The 16,726-nt window shown below is 40.8% G+C and overlaps 1 protein-coding gene across 5 annotated transcripts in view; it reads left to right on the forward strand.

Moving 5' to 3' along the window:
- Positions 1-16,726, forward strand: part of MGLL (monoglyceride lipase) — a 69,136-nt gene that overhangs the window by 13,080 nt on the left and 39,330 nt on the right. For all 5 annotated transcript variants that reach the window (XM_067303306.1, XM_067303307.1, XM_013951979.2 and 2 more), the window contains exon 3: positions 10,007-10,113. In XM_067303306.1, coding sequence (XP_067159407.1) covers positions 10,007-10,113 — 107 coding nt within the window. The remainder of the gene's footprint in view (positions 1-10,006; positions 10,114-16,726) is intronic.

Here is a 16,726-nt window from a genome sequence, read left to right on the forward strand (position 1 = left end):
TGGGAATTGTACAGTCAGTGCTTTATTAAAAATAATAATATCATACTATCTCAAGTTCACAGGACAGGTAAAGTGTCATGTTCTTACTTGCTCCTTACTTATTCACAGCTTTCTTCCAAGCCAGTGGAAGACTTGCCCAGATAAACCCAGAATGCCTGACCCTAGCCCTTCAGTTGTATAGTTTTTGTTGCAAGGAATGACTTGAAAACAGTCTGACCCTCTTGTGCCAGATGTGTGCTTTTCAGTTTCTTCCATATAGAGGTACCAGGGTATTGGTCTGAATTCTTCCTTTAATAACTTTTTCAATATTGCGTGTCATGTGTTATCAGTACCATCCGCTCAGTGAGATAACAGCCTGAGCCTGGAGATGATTAGAGCCACGGCTTGAGTCTAAAATGCGAACAAACCCATTTTAAAGAACAATTGATTTTCAGGAAGACTGTCTGTGAAGAAGCCCTTGCTCAGATGAGCCCAAGTTCAGACTGCTAGTGATGTCCAGTTCCTGCATGAAAAATAGCTTGTGAAAAATGTGAAGCCAGCATAAGTCTGCAGACGTATTTTAGAGGACTTTAAGAAACAATGCTTAACATTAAGGAAAGGTAGTGTTCTCTACACCACTTATGATTTGTCTCTGAGAAAAAGCACTTCTTAGGAAACATTTGAGAATAACCAAGCAAGCAAACATGTTACTAGCACTTAAAAGTCACCAAATGCTTGTGTGGCCTGAACCAGAGGAATGGCTTTACTAAGTAATTTCCATCATTTGAAACCTTCAAATGCTCAACTAGAAGTGCTGGAGTTGATACAGGAATACTGCAGTCTCATTCCGTTTTCTGTCCTATGTAAGAAGGTGAGATTAGATAGTCAAAATGATCTCACTGGGGCTAGAATGTAATATGGGGAGCAATCTTGCATGGACTAAACTAATCTCTTAATCAAGCACACCTTGTTCCTAACTAGAAAGCCAGCTTGCTCTTTTAGGGTTCAGCTGGATTTGTCAAGCTATAAGCTTTTAGGAGCAATAAGTAGTAGACTTGCACTGTCGCTGGAGCTACTAACAGTGCTCTGAATATACCTGGACTGCAGGTGAACCGAGTAAGAAGGAACCATTTTTATACAGCTACTTTGGAAGAGAATCATACTTTTATGCAAAATAGCTTTTTGGTTGTTCAGTACAGATTTAGTCCTGAACTGCTTAGTAGCACTGAGTTTAAGTGATAGTGAGTGCACAGAATAAAGCTTCTGGCCCTTTAATTGCGGCTCGCTCCTGCTTTGAAAGCGCAGTCCATTTAATTACACAAGCTTTTCTTTTTCCAAAGCTTTGGCTCACCAGGCAGTGCCTGCATTTTGATTTCAAGAAAAAACTGCTGCAAGACTGTCTAAACTGTAATTTTTGTCACTTTGGGAATCTTTAGAGGTTCGGTACAAGCCTCTTACAAGAGGAGGAGGAGGTCTGCAAAAACTGCTCTTGCTTTTACCCTCTGTTTGTTGGTTCTTCTTTGAGCATCGTGATCCCACAGCCATCTTCCATCTGCAGTGACTTTGCTTACAAGTAAAAATGAATTTTGAATAAAATGAACAGGAAGCATCTTATTTTCCTGATTTCCAGGGGGATTTATGTTCACAAATTCCTTTACTTCTTTGAATATTCCCCCTCTACACCTTAAAGCTAATCTAAAAAATTTGGGTGTGATTTCAGATCGACTTGAATTTTGCAGCTGATGGCTTCTCTTTAAATAATGCTTTGCACAGTCTTCTGAGAAAGACACTGAATGCTTTGTGCATTCATCCTTGTAGCTTCCCTTGGGAGATATGACCTCCATTTTCTCTCTCTTGTGCACAAGGAGGTGAACTGGGTTGCCCTTGTAACACGGAAGGTCTGCGGCTGAGCAAAGTACAGAACAAGCGTGTCTGATTCCAGTCTTGCTGGCAGCCCAAAGAGGAGGCAGTTCAGCTGAACTGCCCTGGCTCGCCCACTGTAACCCATTCCTCGGTCCGGTGGGCGTGAGCAACGCCTGCACTTGTCTGTTTGGAAATAGAAGTCATAATTCTCCTCCCAAAGATTCCAGTGAAAATAGGAATTAAACCAGTGCGCTCTGTACAATGGCAGCAGCATGAGGAAAATGCAGCTCCAAGACCTGAGCTGCCTGCATCTCCAGAGTGCTTGTCTGTCTCATAAATGTAGGGCAGAAGACCCTGCGGTCAGTCAGTTCTGCCAGGGAAAATCCCATCTCTGTTGTCAAAGTGGGGGAGTGTCTCCCTGAGGCAACCCATGTAATCCTAGAATCCCTTCTCTTCGATTTTAGCCAAGAAAGGAGTGGAAAGATCCTGCCCATGAATTTTAAATTACACACCATGCATTTCACCTCTGATCTCAGCCTTGTGTCCACTAAAATATAACTTCAAAGCTTCCTTTAAACAAAATACAGCTGGTCTCAAATGTTGACTTTGCAGAGATTTGTCTGGAGCCATGCAGTTGCAGGTTCAACTAATTCCTTCCATCCCACCCCCACCTGAAGTTTCCTTCATCTCTTCCCTGTAGTAGACCACTCATGAGTTATTCTCAGTGAGGGCTTGCTTTTCCAAGAGCTCCAATAAATCAGCATAAGCTGTTTCTCTGCATTGTTTCATGCTGGCTCTAGCTGGATCTGTGGAGCCTTTTGTACTGAAATCTATCTGTGCTATGCAGTTCTGTCTCTGCTCTACTGATTTAAAATGTCTACCCTCCCAGGTGTTGTTGAATAACCTGCCCATTTTACACCTTCTGGAGGTCACATGTCAGTTCTAAAATCTCCTCCTAACACTATGCAGATGAGGAATTGTTGCAACTTTAAAATTTATTACGAGACTAGACTTGCAGTCATATGTGTGTGGAGTTACTGAAGTCAGCAGAGTTGCTCATGAAATCAAGGTGCACAGATTTTAAGACTGAGCCCTAAGTCTCTATCACGCTAGTCAGAGAGATGCTGTCCAAACTAAGAGCAGTCCCTTTGGGGCTGGCTTGAAGGGGAACTTCCATTCCCAAGCCTGAGTGGAAGCAGAGTTTGTTGGAAGGGTTTATTTTTTAATTGCCAGTTTGGGTACTGGCTGGGAATGAAACTACTGATTCTACTAGAACAGATCAAACCACCTTAAACACAACTAGCAGAATCTTAATTCCCACAAGCCCTATTAAATCAAGGGGAAATGTTGTAGTGCGAGTGTAGTGCACAGTCCTTTGGCATGTCCTGTGGTGCTCAAAGGTTTTTCACATGTTGAGCTACTACAGGAAGGATTCTTGCCTCAGTCTGTCTGCTTGGAAGAGGTGAACTTCCCCAAATTAGGAGCCATGTGAGATATCCATCCGGATGCTGTACAGTTTGCAATTTTGGGAGAAGGTCAATAGGGACTCTACCAGGCATCACTCTTGCTATTCTGACTTGCTCTTTGTCCTGAGTTGTGAAAAGTAGCATTAGGACTGCTCAGTGTGGTTACATTGTTAAACTCTAATGATAGCCAAAAAAGAGAGGACTACCCAGATTATGGACCTGCATGGCAAAGCTGAGCATAAATGGGCCGGTATAGCAGAGGATAGGAATGCATTTCCCAAAAAAGCTGAGCAAGAGAGCAAGCAAAGCTTTTGGACTTAATTGCTCCTTGAAACAGGGCTTGAAATTAGGAGCAAAGTTATTGCCTCTTGTCATTCTCAGTGCCTTCAGGGGGACATAACTATGTGTGTTCCTTAGAGACAGGACGACTGCATCAAGGTACACACCTGACTCCATCATAAATTTCCTTGTCTAGCTGGAGTCACCAGGCTGAATTCTTGGCTAACCGCTTAAATCACAAGCACACCCAATGTCAGTGAAACTGCCATAGCTTTTAGCAGTCTTTTCAGGTAGTCAAGTTCTATCAGGGTCACTTTGGGCCGTAGATCACCTCAGAACAAAAAGTGCAAAAGCTAACTCAAAAAGCAGATGCAGAGGCATCCTCCTGCCAAACTTTAAGTCTTATGGCCAAAGCAAGAGGTTCCGGAGCACTCCAGAGAACAGGTAACTAATATCTGTTACAGTGAACAAAATATTTTTTTGACTGTGTGTACTTGGAAATGATTGGTTGGAGCTTTCCAAAAAAGCTAATCTTTAACCAAATACCAAGGGTAAAAAATCGGAATCATGGTTAAAGCTTAACAAAGTTGCAAGCTGCTGAGTGCATAATCTTGTTATGGGAAAGGTAACTAAGCCTCATCATCAGTGAGGATCACTAACCCAGCTAACAAGAGAACACATACCTGTAATTGATCTTCCATGATAATATATTGTGGGAGCAAAATAGATATGACATTACATTTTTTTAGCAAGTTAAAAGACTCTGCTGCCAGCTATCCATGCGCCTGTCCAAAAATGCCATCACTGACATGTTTTTGGTAACTAAGGGTTCATTGTTCATTTCAGTTCTAAGAATCAGGCTCGTGACAACTACAAGGGACCTAACAAATCAGCTAGGACAACAAAATGGAATGTAATACTTAATTTCGGTAAGCCAGTCATTTTCTGGCAGCCTAGCTAACTCAGAACGTTTCTATCAGCTACTTTTTAAAATTACTTTAGGAATTCAGTGTCAAGTATTCCAAACTGCAAATGTCAGGTGTTCTTCGTTAGAGTTGATCTGGTTCTGCATACGTAATAATAAATGAAATGAAAATACAATGAAATTGTCTAACACAGAATAACATGGTATTAGCTTAAGTTGCAAGGGTCTAATTCAGGAAAGCACTTTTGCAAGTGGTTAAATCAGCCCTTACTCAGGACAGCATTTATATACCCTTTTTTAACTTTAATCTCGTATTTCCTAAATCCTAGTGAATGTCATGATTCTAAGGGAGTTTCATGATGTTAAGCAAATACTTAAATATTTTTCTGAAGAGAGATGCTTTTGAATGGGGTAGAAGAGATTGAATTTTTTATATATGCAGTCATAGAAAGCTTTTCTTCAGTTCTTTGTTCTAAGCCCAGTGCTTTAGTTTTTTCCTGATGATAAAAGAGCACACACAGGGTCTTACAGAAGTGCCTCTGGCTATGGAGGACTCAAGATGTTAAAATTGTATCATCCCACTCACAGCTTCGCTTGTCCAGTTCAGTTCCAACATGATTTTTGTGGCCCTGTCTCAGCTAATAAAATAAAGCAAGAATATGTGTCTTATGTGCTAGCAGGGTCCAAGTCCTAAATTTTGTTTTTGGCCTGCCAGATTTCATAACATATCAGCTTTTAGATGTAGTTTCAAGGTATGTTTTTTCTAATGACAGAGGCCTGGTTTAAAAGGGCTCTTGTTCGTTTGCCTGAGTTCTGTGCTACAGTTTATTTATTTCCCTCTCAGTTTTTCTGTTGCAAGTGATTGTGAAATTGCATTATAAACTGAATGGGTGAAATAATCTATAAAGAATTGTATTGGCACAGCAGAGGAGGAAGTTAACTGTGGTGCAGAGGTGGCAACATGTGGCCAGTAATAAGGAAGGTGGGAACCTCTAAAACTAGTTCTGCTATTGCACCTCTGCCTGAATTCCTGCCCTGCAAGAGCCGCTCCCCACTGGCCCAGGGACCAATGTCCTACTCTTCTGATGAATTTTGCTTAAATACCTAGCTATAGAGAAGAAGTAATATATTAGTTAGCTGTAGTTATAGTGATTAGTATGCAAGGGTTGAAAATAGTTTAAGCTTAGACTAACTGGTGACCTCTCAGAGAAGCAGGACAGAGAGAGACAGTGCATTCATATGCTTTCACGCACACCAACTTTCATTGCATCGTGACATAGTCTGAGTTCTACCACTCCTAGCTACCCTTATTCAGGAAAGTATGTGTGCGTGTGCCCGATACCAAGTGCACGTGCAGCGTCTCTGTGTATTGTTTACTTAGCAAGGTGTGTTTGCAACACAGAAAGAGGGACTGTTAAGAGTCATGGGTGACTGACACAGTGGAGATGTGGAAGCAGGGATTGGCCACTGGTATATACCATCACCTCCTATGGAAGATAAGTAAACACAACCAGTACTTGATTTGAACAGTAAAAAACAAATATCGTTCTGCCCCCTCATCATGCTAAGTAACCCCATCTGTTTGTTAGGGTGTGCAGTACCAGGAGATAGAAACCTGCAGTGGGGAGGCAGGAGGAAGAGGCTGTTGGAAGGGCAGGGATCTGTGAAAATTACTGGTTTTGCAAACAGCAGTTAATAAATTGATTTCCTTTAATGGCCATAGTTGTTACTTACATTAGCTAGGTGAGAACTAGCACGTGGATGCCTACTCATGCTACCGCTCACACCTTGGCTTTGTGTGCAGGCACACCTAAAGACTCCAGAGAATTGTGCTGTTGTGTAATTAGATGCCAGCTAGGAGCCTTCCTGAACAGAAGCCAAAGCAGTGCTATGTGGAGATGTTTAGCAATTGCAGTTCCGTCAGCCAAAGCCAGCTGAAGCATCCAAACATACATGAAGGTTCCCCTTCCTAGGGTTACAGACCCCATGAAATTCCCAGGGGTTCAACCATAGATCAGCCTTCACACAATGTTTTCTGCCTGAGACATGCCAGTTTCCAAGGATTTCACCAGCGGCATTACAAAAGCTGGAGATGAAGACATTTCTCCCCAGGATCAATTTCATACAAGACCAACTACGCAAACCTTGTTTAAACAAGACGTCTATTGAGGTCACGCACAGAGGCACTGTACTCCTACAAAATCTTAAAGCCTGCAGGGTTTCTGTATTATTTTAAATGACTCATAGAGACCCCTCTATTGAAAAGTCTCTGATATTCTGTTATGTATTTCTTCCTTTTCAGCCATTGTGATAGGAAAGAGCACACTGTGATTTGAGAGCAGGGGTGTCTACAAAAATGTTTACATACAGTAAAGAAATGCTGTCAGTCAATCTAATCACTTGCTGTATTTTCATGCCAGCTTGCTAGTGAAAATATGCGCACCATATATTTGTTATACTGCCTTCAGGTGTTGTTTGCCAAATCTAGACTTGTTTTGTAATGAAAAATGGAGGATTACATGAAAGAGCTGAATCCTTCAGTCCTTGCTCAGATGATGCTCATACTGATTTCACCTTTTCAAGGCTGTTTAATATATGGGCCCTCTGCTTACACCTTAAGGCTGGACCTAGAAACCTGTGTAGGGGTGACTTAATTTTTAGTCAGTAAAGCCACTCACACTTTCTATTGAACAACAAAGAGGATCTACTTCTATTTGGACGTAACAACATGGGAATTTTACTCCTTATTTCTGACATAACATATTTATATAACAAAACTTTAAAAAATATCTAAGTTCTCTTTACAGTCACTGGCATTAGGGCTTTTAAGGCACAAACATTCACAGGAATTGTATTCAGTGTTTTGCAGGCAAATAATAACCCAGGTCTCTTTCCTGTGGTGTCCAAAGTCTCAATTCCGCAATGCTAGACAGTTGCCTTCCTAGAATGAGAACTAGTCCTGAGGAAAGTTTGCAGGATCACCTTATGCCTCTGGAGCATAGAGTTTTTTTCTCTTCTCACTGGTTTCACAGAAGATGAGGGGGCTGAGCATCTTGCAGGATGCTGTCAGGCAAAATCATGGTGCTGCTTCAGTGTGAATGAAAGCAAAATTAGGCCTTTGCTGTCAGGGGGGATGAAATAACAGCAAGCATTTCCTGACAGAGCTCTCTTTACCAGCTTGCCATTAGGTTTCATTCACTTGATGCATTTCAGTTCATACATTCAAATAATATTTCTCTGAGAAATCAAGGGCTGTATTCAGTCAGCCAAGTTGCACCTTAATCTCTGTGCCTAGTCAGCAGAAAAAACACAAGGTCTCTAAAAGGTAGCAGAAGGCTTCAGTAAGGCAGTAAGCAGGGAAGCTGTCAAAAGCCAGCTAATAGGAGGCGTAGGCAGAGAGACATAGCCTAACTGATTCTGCTGAATACCAGGGCAATGAGTACACAGGAATTGTCTCTCACATTTTCTTCCTTAATTTCTGCATCAGAGTCCTAGGCAAGCGGTGCCACTCCTTGCAGTACTGCAGAGTCCAGAGTGTGCAGGTTGATACCCCAGCCTTGTTTCACCTGCCGCTCTTCGTCAGCAGTTCTGAATGCCTGACAGATCTGTCAGTCCCAGACTTAGAGACTGTGGTGCCAGCTCCTTAGGTTACCCAGGACCAGGTCTGAAATCCCAGATCATTATGTATGGGTGGAGAGAGAGGCATTTGGATGGTGTCTCCAATTCTCAGGGGCATGTATAAAATAATGACTCGCTACACCAGCACTAGCTGGAATCTTTCTGCATGTCTCTGGGAGAGATAGGATACACAAAGCAATGATGCCCCAGCTGCAGAAAGTTAATAGTCTCTACTGTGGTATAAGCAGTGTCTCCATCTCTTTGGTATTTGGATTTGTAATAATATGTGTTGCACTCTAGCTTGGACATCTGACAGACATCCTGAAATCCTGACTGTCTGGCAAGTGCATTGATAATTTCACAAATCTGTTGACAAGGGAAGATGACAAGGGAAGAAATGAGTGCTCCACACCAATCATATTGAAACCTTTAGTGACATTAAAAAACATTTGTTAGGTGCAGCAAGTTAAACATGGAACATAACCTAACCTCACCATTGCTAATTAGTATTAGACAGAAACCAGAGCTTCTTTGCATTGCTGCTTTAGCTTTTGCTGTTTGCTCTGTAAAATCCTTCTGGTTTGGATGGATGCTCTTTCAAGTTGTCTAGCATTAGCAAATACTTTGAAGCAGATGCTAATCAAAGAGCTAAAGCAGTAGTTTCTACATCATCCAACATCATTTTTTGGTTTAAATATATTAAGATCAAAGCAGTTTATTCCAGTGAATACGCTGTCTATAAATGTATTCAAAACCTTGATCAAAATAAAGTTGAGGAATTCACTAGCTGTAAACTGGTGTTGTTCTTTTATATTGTCAGCTCATTCAATGTTTAGTTGTTAATGTACTGAAAAACCTTAACTTGTAGCCTTCAGTCAGTTTTGTGGTTGCTGATGTTCTGATGACAGATGCTACTTTTAAATGAACAAATTAGGTTTACGTTGCTAAAGCTGGATTTCAAAAAGTCACCTGTCAAATTCAGCAAAACTTATGTGATGTCCTTGCTACTTTTGCTATAATAATTCTTTACAAATTTTGCCTGCTAAAACAGTGAGACATTTCGTTCAACTTTAATCACACTCATTTGATGATATTCCAGTGAAAATTAAACACCATTGATAAAACTGGAATCTTTGAAGATGAGTATTTGCATAATGCCTTTCAAAAAGAAGTGTATATTAGATTGTTTATTTTATGATCCCTGGCTATAGTTGTGCTCTAATTATATAAGAGTCATTTTAATCACCAAAGTGAAACAACTGTTTGCAGTAGAAACCAGAATGGTAAAATTACCAGAATTTGGGTCAAAAGATAAAATTCCAAACTCCAACCAAAGTTCTGCATTCTATTTGAGACCTATTCTTTAGCTGAAATTTCATCTTTAGCAAGACTCTGTAGCATCAATGTTACAAGCTAAAAAGTTAAGGACAACATTTGTGTTTGAAATCAGAGAGAATTACCAATCCCAGTTTAAATCAGTGGCAACACTTCTACTGTAGGAGCAGCAGTAGAAGCCTCCAGCTCAAGATGTGGTTAGCTAGGTCAAGAATTTTTGCTGATGCCCACCTGCATCTTCAACTTGTAGAAGACCATGGTGGCAGACAAATGGAAAAGAGTAATATGTCTGTCCCGTATGCATCTGTCTTCTATATATCCTACTACCACCAAGCCACCTGGTGAAGCAGGTTGATGGTAGATCAGGATGGCAATTTGTGCTCCCCTGTTAAAATCCACCTCAGCCATTATTTATTTGCCTTATATTTGTTGATGTCTGAAACGCTGTTGCTAAGTTTAATACACTGTTCTTACTTGCAACTCTGAAGCCTTTGTGGGATGATTGCCAAGTTAACTATTTATACCTTCATGCTCCATTTAGGGCCCTCGTGTTTATTGCTCATGGTGCTGGGGAACACTGCGGCCGTTATGATGACTTGGCCCAGAGACTGACAGGACTTAACTTGTTTGTATTTGCCCACGACCATGGTGAGTAGTCTAAAACAGCACTTGATTTACAGCAGCTCAGGACTTCAGGGAGGCAAATGTCATTAAAGCTACCCAGCAGTGAGAGAAGAGTCAATAAAATATTTATACCACAGCAGAAAAGAGAAAGGTTATTTTGATACTTTGTGAAGATCTGCATATTGAATCTATAACATAGCCACCTCGGTTCCCTGAGTTTTCCTCAGCCATGTCATTGACATTGCTAAGGCTATTTTAACCTCTCCTTATGGGACTACTTCTCTTTTGCCTTAACGCTGGTGGGGTGGGGTGGGGGATGTGCATTGCTGAAGTGGGACTAGGAGCTATTTCTGCTGGAGTCACGCTCACCGTTGTCCTAAATGATCCCAGAGGGAAGACTGAAATGACAGCATAGCTTGCATACGCACATACAACTAAACAGATCCACCTTGGGATGTGGACAGACGGGGAGAAGACACTGACCTTTGGACACATCTCCACAGTCCAGTAGAGACACCAGAGCTGGCTGTATACACATCAGCTCTGATGAGAAAGCAGCATGCTTGAGTTTGTGTAAGGCTGGACTAACACAGCAACACTACTTCAGCCCCCAGCCAGTAAGTCTGGGCAGTGCTGTGCCATGGCCCAGCATCTGCTAGCTTGAGGAGCTCTGCACTGTGCTCCATTCAGTGGTGTAGATATGTTGGATATTACCAGATCTGAAGCACATGAGCTGGGACATCCTGATAATATATTTGAATCATCTATCCTGGTCATTTGATAGCCTCTTCTCACACCTGCCTTGATGCCTTGATGCCTTCCATGTACCTGGAAGTCTTGTTTTGTTTTTATCCTTGTGGATTACTGTCTTCCTGCAAGAGTCACTCTAGAAATTAACAAAATGAAACAATTGATTAAGGGTGACAGTGGACAAAAGGTAAAGTCAAAACCTGAGCTGACAGGTGAAGTGGGATGAATCTCAATTAGTGTAATCCTGATTTCCTTCTAACAGATCCTCCACTGACACTGGAAGGTATAATGCAATTTACTTGGTTGAAACTGAGACTGAAACCTACCCCTAGATCTCAAAGACAAGATCTCTGAATTTAGGATTGAAGCATCCCTCTCCTCTGCATGCTGTAGAAATCAGAGCATTAGAGACGTTGTACCATTTAGTCGTTAAGAGCAGAGGCAAAACCTCACTGAATCCAATCACATTTGTTCCTGTGACTCCCTTTCACTCCCAGCACTGCCACTGATGAGCAGAAATTAACCCTCTATTTTCCCTGAAAAAGAAAGTATCTGGTCCCCAGGACAGCTTTCAATTAAAATAAGTAAAAACTGTGTGATTTTCTGGAGAGTTGATCATCTGTTATATACAGGGCTGGCTTTACAATGGTAGTTGACCCACTCAGAAGCAGCTTTGCTTATTGCGTCAGTCTGTTTCTCCTCATATAGGGACAATTTTTTTAAGTGTTGGTTGTTCATTTCGATACACTTCTTTCTGATTGAGACCTAGGCTAAGAGGAGGCTCATCAGGTTTCATGTGTGCAGTAATCCCAGTGGAAAGTGTCTCCATTCCTTTTTGTTTATCTATACGGCATAAAGTTCGTGAGAAAAACTGCAGAGGAGACCTCATGCTGTGTACTCTGTTGCTGCTGTTGCCACCTAGATTTATGTTACTAGACCACGGAGAAGCTATGAAAAAACTTTCTGAACTCCAGGACACACAAACAATTTGTTCAAATGTCAGAGACCGGCACTCTGGGCCTGCATGGGACTGTGGTTGCTTGCTGTGCGTGCTTATCATGCCTGCTTTAGTTCCTTGTTCCCTTAAAACTTAATAAATGTTTTATGTAGTGGAGTTACAATAAAAATATTTGAAGGAACAAACCTAGAAGAAGCAATAACACATTGTATTTTATGGCAAGGATTTGATAGGGAAAATGCCTCATCTGTAGATGGAAAAATAGCTTTCAAAGTGGAGGTTCTTGTCAGGCATTATTGTGCTGCATAAGAAGACATTTATTTGCTTTTTTTCCCTTGAATATCTTTTTGTCTAGAGAAGCATAAATATTCTATATTTTTTTCTATAGACTAGTGTTGCTGGATTAATTGCTTTACTACAATTAATACAATTCTGGTTGTTCATGCCAGTTAATAACTCCATTCTCCCTGTCAAGCTCACAATATTTTTCTGTAAATTCAGTCTGGTTTTCTTTATCAGCAATAGGGAGAGGGAAAAAAGGAACCTGAAAGCAGAACAATGGAAACACAATTGTACAACACAAAGAAGCTAAATTAACTGAGATTAGACACGGGACAAGTTAGAAAGACAATTATTTTAGGCTCTGTAAAATAATCTTTGCATCTAAATAAGTAAGCAGTGAGGATAAACCTTCTCTGGTGGAAACAGGTTACAGCCCTAGCTGGATGCCAGCATGAGCAGAAGGCCAGATGCATCCCCACTGCGAAACTGCTCAGATCAGACTGGGAGGCTTATAGCTTTTCTCCACCATTTTGTCCATTCTAAATCACCTCACAAGCATGTTCCCTCTTTGTATCCTGTTCTTTAGATATCGTTGTGTAATATTAATTATTTGATTGCATTAGCGAAGTAATTGCTTTCTGTTCCCCAACTCTTGCAGTGATTCTGAGTCTTATGATCTTGGTGTAGATTATCTGATCCGGACATTTATTCTGATTTGGAATACTCGTGACTAAAATTCCTAACATAGTCACATTATCCTTGCAGTTATTAATGCAGTTCCACAGTGTGGCTAGCATGATTTCCCAAATGAGTCAGGAAGCTACTGTAGTATGTGTGACTTGACTGGGTTATATTGTATCTATCCTTCAGTCAAAAGAAGGAAAAGTAATTTCCATTTATACTGCCGACTCTATAAATGTTTATCCACTGCTTCTAAATCTTGCTGAAGGCTGCTCCACACCATGATTTCCTGTTATGCAAGGCTACAGTGAAAAGGTTGGTACTTCACAGAGTGACAATATTCACCCAAATCCGAGTCTTACTTTTGACAGTGAAAAGGTAGCACTAGCTCAGTTCTCTTAATATCCCAGGATTTTAAGTATATCCCAGGATATGTTATTTGTGCATTCACTCTTTTGGATACTTCGTAGTAAGCCCAAGTAATCCTGAGACTGCTGTACCTTGAAACTTCCCACAGTGGTGATGAAAGCTTAATTCCAGGAGACCTCTTAACCCCCTCTTACACATGATATTATTAAATTGTTTTGTTTTATATCTATTCCATGAAAGAGGAAAATGCTATTTCTTTGTAATGTAGCATTTTGTTCCGTTATATCTTAAATTTTTGTGATTTCTTATGTGATAATGTAGGTTATAAGCAGGTAACAGTTTCCCATGGTTTCTGAGATTACTTGGAATGCAGCTCTGTGAAGGCAGAGTTAAGGTTGCTGAGATGACCTTGCTATGCATGTCTATGAGTTTTAGCTACTTTGAAATGAGATCTCACCTTTCAATTTCCCTTCTCTATTATTATTATTTTATTATGGCATCACATCCGTGAGGTTGCCTTCACATCAGTGATTCCTGACATCATCCTATTTCGGATGGAAATGGTGTAACATTGATAAGTTTTCTGTATTCTCTCTAACACAACTCATAAGTGGAAATTCAAGCTTTTTCAAAATTCTGATAGAAAAAGAGACAGAAAAACATTTATTAGGTTATTGGCAATCAATTTAGGAAAGCCCTCTTAGAAGGAATTCCCATGGGAGGTTCATCAAACTGGGGTGATATTATAATTCTTCAGTAAGTTATAGACAGATTCCAGTCTGGGAAACAAGCTTTAGTTATAATGCAGTATTTTTAGGGATCTGTAAGGCTAAAAGCCAAAGAAAATAAAAGTAAAGGATAGAGAACGTGGCTTTGTTTTCTCGTACCAAGTATTTTCAGTTGTTAAAGCACACGACGTTCCAACTATCCTCATCTCACTTCCTATAACGTTTCATTTGCTGAGCTCTTACTCACTTTAGTAGCGTTATATGGCCAGAATCCAGAACAACCACAGTTTCACCTTCAAAAGCAAGTGTCAACTAATAGCAATTACAAAAGCATTTCCAAGATGCAAGGGTCACAAAAATGTGTTCACTTATCTCTTATGCTTTTCAATAACAGTAGTGCAATCCCTCTTTTTCACTTGGACTTGCATGTGCTTCTTATGGGTAATGTGGCTATCTTAAAAGAAGATGAGGAAGAAAGGTGAAATTTTTAGCCCTAACCACACAGCAGTTCTTAGTCTTTAGATTTGCTTGAGGACAGCCCCTCAAAATACCCTCTCACTCAGGCAGAATAAAACCTCTACCTGTCTTGGCACGTGGCAACCTTCTACTCTTTAACCCACTTTGAAGCTGGTGAATTTCCCAGTTTTAAGTTATGTGTAATGTTGGATCAAAGCAAAGGGAAAGGTTGCAGCTCTAACAGCTTATTCATATTCCTTAGATGTTTCTAACTGAAGTTCAGCTTTCTTTTTTAGACCCACTGCTACTTTATGTGTGGTGAGCATTTGTGACGGGTTAGAAGGTCGCTCTCAGACACCTACTGCTGCTTGTGCTCCCCATTAATTTTCTCCCTGGTTTCTCTATTTAACAAAGCACTTATTTTTAAAAAGTAGAAAATAGCTGGAGATTTAAAAATGCATCAAATATTAGTTGGGTTTTTTTTTAAGTGATTGCTATGTTGTTCTTGCAACTGTTAAAAGACCATTTTGTTGATGAGAACAGAAGGCTTTTATTTATTCATAGTACTGGGAAGGATTGATCTACACAGAAAGGTTAAAAAGGACTAAACATGGACAAACTGGGAGGGGGAAAAATGTCTAAGAAGGATGTCAACATTAGTAAGAACAAGAATTAGGATAGTACTGCAAGTGAGAAATAACAGTTTAGGCAAAACAGAGCAAGGGAATGTTCCTGGATAGCAGTACTCCCTGATGATGTGATCAGGCGGGCGTTAGGGTGATCTCCAGGGACAGAGTAAGGACAGTCCTGGCAAGTGTTATTCAGAGCAGGTTTGCATACAGCACATAGCAAAACTCTTCCTTGGTGTCTATTACCAAGGCTGGGTGTGATCCCAGTTACCCTCAGCAATCTGTTCTCTTTCTGCTTCCTGTGATTCAAAGATCCTACCTCACTGCAGCAGGAAAAGTTTAAACTGCTTTTCTGCAGAGACACAGAAGAGAATAACATACATTGTTTGCATTTCCTTTGACAGGAGGCTTACAATGGGCTGAGGGTATTTTTAAGAGAAGGGCTCCTGGCCTTCAGCATGATACTTGAACATTTCTGGGAAATAAAATCTTCCGTACTAAGTACTGGAAATAACCCTGGATATGGAAACATTAGTGTGTGCAGGAGTACAAAATGACTGTTCTCCACCTGAATTCTGTTCTTATTCATGTCCACCACAGCAGGAAGGACCTCACACAGAACTGGGATTTGCTTGTACTGGAAACTCGTACTGCTTTAACTATACCAACAGACAAGTTCTGAGCAGTTAGATTGCTACTGATGTGCTCATCCTAAGACAGATGTTCTCTTTGACTAGAAAAGAGACTATAGCACTAGCTGTTGTCCCGTATCAGCGCATCCTCTTTAGGGCTTTCACTGAAGTCGTGAAAGTTGTTCTACTAGGAGAATTTCATAATGTGCTGCTGAGCCCCAGGCATAAATGCAGGGGGGTCCTGGTCCTACTGCACACTGTAGGCAGAGCTCTTGTAGTAGAGTAGTACACGTGGTTGCAATGAGATCTGCAGTCATGCAAAACCTCGGTGTTTTCCACCCCTCCCCCCCCCGCAAGTGTCAGGTGGGGTGGTAGTGGTGAAAGATGCTATTACAGTTCACAGACTGGAAGAAAGGTAGAGTCCAGCTGTCAGGTTGAGTTCCTCTCTGTTGCCGTGTATTTCCTCTGCATACAGCCCCATTACTCAAGAGACATGAAAACCCTGTTTTAATATTTTTACTAATAGTTCCATTCTGAAGAATCCTAGCCCATTCTTGTTTGTCAGATGTCTGATGCTGGGACATTTTCTGCTAATAGTTCACTAGAATTGCCAAGTAAAGAAGTAAGAATAAAATTCTTCAGAGCTTGAGATTAAACTTTTCAAGTACAGCCGCTATAGGGAAATTAGCCCTTCAAATTATCTTGACTTGTCTAACCTTCTGTCTGTTATGATCACTCATTTGTTTTGGACAGAGAGCTGCTAAGGTGTCATTAATCTGTCCTACCATGATACAGATATATGGACATAAATCTTTGTATGTATAGCCCCCAAAACTGCCATACAAACCTTGTGACATAGCAAAAATAGTAGGACTATAAGAGAATTCCTAGTTAGATGATTATTTGACCCTTGATCCATGTTAACTGTCATATGAGACCCATGGAGCCCTTTCTGGAATTCAGCACTGTGCCTTAGCCTTTCTCCTCTTTTAACTGAGGGAAGGATTGAGTCATAAACACTGCTGCTATGTGCAAAGCAGGCCGTGATGTCTGCTACATAGCATGTGGGTAGATAGAGAAGCTGAGAGGATATACCAGGGAAGAGTCATGCTCATGTGCCCCACTTCTTATATTCTCTCTTTAAGCATGTTC

Source organism: Apteryx mantelli, chromosome 12 (assembly GCF_036417845.1).
Source record: "Apteryx mantelli isolate bAptMan1 chromosome 12, bAptMan1.hap1, whole genome shotgun sequence".
NCBI lineage: Eukaryota > Metazoa > Chordata > Aves > Apterygiformes > Apterygidae > Apteryx > Apteryx mantelli.